The sequence below is a fragment of the Papaver somniferum genome, chromosome 2, assembly GCF_003573695.1.
Source record: "Papaver somniferum cultivar HN1 chromosome 2, ASM357369v1, whole genome shotgun sequence".
Classification (NCBI taxonomy): Eukaryota; Viridiplantae; Streptophyta; class Magnoliopsida; order Ranunculales; family Papaveraceae; genus Papaver; species Papaver somniferum.
Window position 1 is genome coordinate 209,665,120 of NC_039359.1, and position 3,296 is coordinate 209,668,415.

General features: G+C 36.7%; 1 protein-coding gene across 3 annotated transcripts; it reads left to right on the forward strand.

Moving 5' to 3' along the window:
- Nucleotides 1–437: 437 nt before the first annotated feature.
- Nucleotides 438–2,665, forward strand: LOC113350390 (ankyrin repeat-containing protein BDA1-like). Of its 3 annotated transcripts, none has more exons than XM_026594518.1 (3): nt 438–1,203; nt 1,321–1,924; nt 2,070–2,665. In XM_026594518.1, exons 1-3 carry the CDS (start codon nt 613–615, stop codon nt 2,126–2,128), a joined length of 1,254 nt encoding a protein of 417 aa, XP_026450303.1. In that variant the 5' UTR covers nt 438–612; the 3' UTR covers nt 2,129–2,665. The 3 variants fall into 3 exon arrangements, with proteins under 3 accessions (XP_026450303.1, XP_026450304.1, XP_026450302.1); XM_026594519.1 differs by having other exon boundaries at nt 1,321–1,605; XM_026594517.1 differs by having other exon boundaries at nt 1,321–2,665.
- Nucleotides 2,666–3,296: the final 631 nt, after the last annotated feature.

Consider the following 3,296-nt stretch of genomic DNA (forward strand, 5'->3'; position numbering starts at 1 on the left):
AACAAAGGGGATAGATAACTCATCTTCCTTTACGCTACACCTGTGTAGCCCGGGCACGCCAAAAATGATCACAAAAATGTATACTCGTCCATTAGAATTACTACATATATATATATATATATATGTTTATTGTTACACAAATTTATTAGTATTTGCCGACGATCAACCATTAATTATTATTATTATTATGATTATTTATATATATTTTAGGGGATATATGACTAACTTCACAACGTGTCAGCATTTTAGTTTTTTGGAATTTGTTCACATTCGTGTCCGTAGCTGTGTTGCGTCGTATCTGCGTCACTGTGTCTGTATCAGTGCTACCCAGCTCTACGCTAGCTGATTGGTAGTGTCTTCCAAAAGTTTCTAGTGACAATATATATGCGAAAATGCTTTATACCCCGCTGGCCCTCCCCCAGCCCTCCCCACACTCACATCACAAATGTAAAGGCCCCTGCTAACTCCAACAGCCCATCAGAAAGAAAATCAATGGTGAGTGATGCTAGTGGAGGAGAAAGTGGAGGAGTGATTGTGGGGGTACGTAGCAGCTTCGATATATATGTAATACAGAAAGGAGTGAACTAGAAAGCCAGAGAAAATAATTAAATAATGGAGAGGCTACTTGAAGTATCACAGAAAGGTAATGTTCATTCGTTAAGAAAATTACTCGAGGAAGTCCCATCTCTTACTTTAGACGAAGTATTTACTAGTTTTTGCAGAACTCCATTACACATAGCAGTTATGTGTGGTCGTGCTGATATGGTAAAAGAGATTCTAGCAATTAAACCAGAACTTGCATTGAAAGTAGACTCACAAGGATTTACTCCTCTTCACCAAGCTTCAGCGAGATGGCATCTCAATATGGTAAAAGTGTTGGTAAATGCCAATCCTGATGCTTGTATGGTTCAAGATCAAGATGGAAGAACCCCTCTACATCTAGCAGTTATGAACGATCGAGTTAAGACAGTTAAAATGTTACTACAGGAAAGACCGGAAGCAATTCATTTAAGGAATGCTCGCAATGAGACCATACTACACTTTTGTGTTAAAAACAATGGTACTGTGGAGACCCTTAGGTTCTTGGTTGAGAATTCAACCGGTGATCAACCTGCAAATCGAGATTATTCTATTTCTGTCAACTCCAAAGATGTCGATGGGAATACAATCTTGCACCTTGCTGCAGAAACGGGGAATATGAAGGTGTGTATATTTATAACTTGGCTTGATATTAATTGATCATAACATTTTTGCAGTCCTCTCGGAAAATATTATTATCCTAACAAATGCATCCTGAAATTTATTAACTTGTGTTTGCAGGTTGTGAAGTTTTTGGTGGACAGCGGAATTGTGAGAGTTGAAATAAATGCCTTGAATAATAAAAACCTCAAAGCCTTCGATATGTTACCTGAAACTGTTAAAAATGAACTAGAAATTGGATGTTTTTATTACTATGGACCCTCAGAAAACAAGAAGACAAAAAATGATCATAAAGGGCGGAAGGAGAGGGTGAATACGTTAATGGTGGTTGCCACATTAATAGCAGGAATCGCATTTCAAGCTGCTAACAATCCACCAGGAGGTTTGTGGCAACAGGACACTAAGGTCAGTTCTAGTACAGATCCTAATACTTTCACTTATTATCTAAACGGCATGCTTGGCACCCGTATGTCCGTTGATTTGGCATCTTATCTACTAGACTTGACGTACGGAGAAAGAAAAAGTTATTCCGGCAACAGTGTTGCTGCGTTGAACAATACCAAATATAATTATACAACAACTGACACCTTTACTAGTGCTCGTTTTGTTTTGGATCTACTGCAATCTTCTTATATAAACAACAACGTCACTACATACTCCGGTGTGATTTTAGAAGAGAATGATTTCAGGAACATTATTTCGGATTACAATCGTAGTAGTGGAGGTGATTTTTTTCCTTATCTGATGTTTTACGCTGGAACCCCAATAATGGCTTATTTCAACCCAACTAATTACATCCTTTACATGGTTACTAACGTAGTGGCATTTCTAGTGTCCGTGACCTAATGAATGATACATTTGTTGCTCAGGTTCGGCTTCTTGTTGTGCTAATGTGCATATCAATAGGATGCATCCTCTTTGGTTATAAATCTGTTTTCATAGCCCTTACACCAGACTATTTAAAGAATCCAACATTAATATCACTCTATATATTCCTTGGGCTATGGTGCATATTTGGAACTGGCTTCTTCATCTGGTCATTGATTTCCAATATACTTAAGATGCGGAATTACCTTATTGTTGGAGTTGAAAAATACCTTAAACTGGCTTTCAGCTTTGACGTACAAGATGTGGGAAAAGTGATTTTATTTATTTGTGGTTTATTTGTTTTCTTATTTTTGTTTCTCTATAAGTTCAAAGTTTATTGGGTCCGATTGGCTTAAGTTTGTCTTTTGTTGATACAATTCCTTCGTTTTTCGTTGGTTCACGCCTTGTTTTGTTGTTCTTTGTAAGTGGTCAGCTTGTTTGCTGCTAATCTTGTTTGTCCGAAGTGGTGTCTGTAAGTCTCAGTTGATTTGTATTTGAAATGGATTTCCAGTTTGCTGTTGGGGTACTATTAATGGTTATGAGGGGTCGCACATGTCTGTTTTAAGACCTACAGTACATGTAGTCCTAATTTGTTCTACTTAATTATCCCTACATGCATACTGTGTTGGAATAACATATTCTCGCCAAAGGTAAACTCCGTCGGTGGTGCCTAAAGGGAAGACATTAGTACTCTCTAGACCCCTTCTTCAAGCAGTGCTGGGCGCAATCATCAAAGTTTTTTATGTGTTTTTTTGTTCATACCACACATAACCAACCAAAACAAGCAAGGTTAATTATTAGTAATTTTAAAATAGAACAGCACAAACAATATTTATCAGCTGACGTGGTTAATGGAAATTGTTATACTCCCTCCATCTGTCCCATTTTGGATGAAAGTTTGAGATTTTTTTTTGTGGTCCATAATATTTGATCCATTAACATCTTTGTACTTAGTTTTGTAAAGAGAATTATTTTCTAAAATGTAATGAAAACAATTATAGTTGAAAGATTTTGTCAAGGGCAGAGATGACAAAAAATCATCTCTCTCAATTCCTTGAACTAGGTACTTGAAACACGGAAACTTTTCCTATAAATAACCTAACATTTTTAGGGACCACTCAAAAAGAATTAAAGACTAACTACTAATAAAACAAAATAGAGTCATCCAAACCTAAATTGAAGCTAGTCCTTATCTCGCGTATTTCGTAATGGTTAAATTGTCCTTCCAC

What these genes read in the sequence shown, in the direction of transcription:
- LOC113350390 (XM_026594517.1), top strand. Translation starts at nt 613, where the DNA reads ATGGAGAGGCTACTTGAAGTATCACAGAAAGGTAATGTTCATTCGTTA. An exon ending in CAGAAACGGGGAATATGAAG is followed by an intron (nt 1,204 to 1,320) that starts GTGTGTATATTT and finishes TTGTGTTTGCAG; the next exon opens with GTTGTGAAGTTTTTGGTGGA.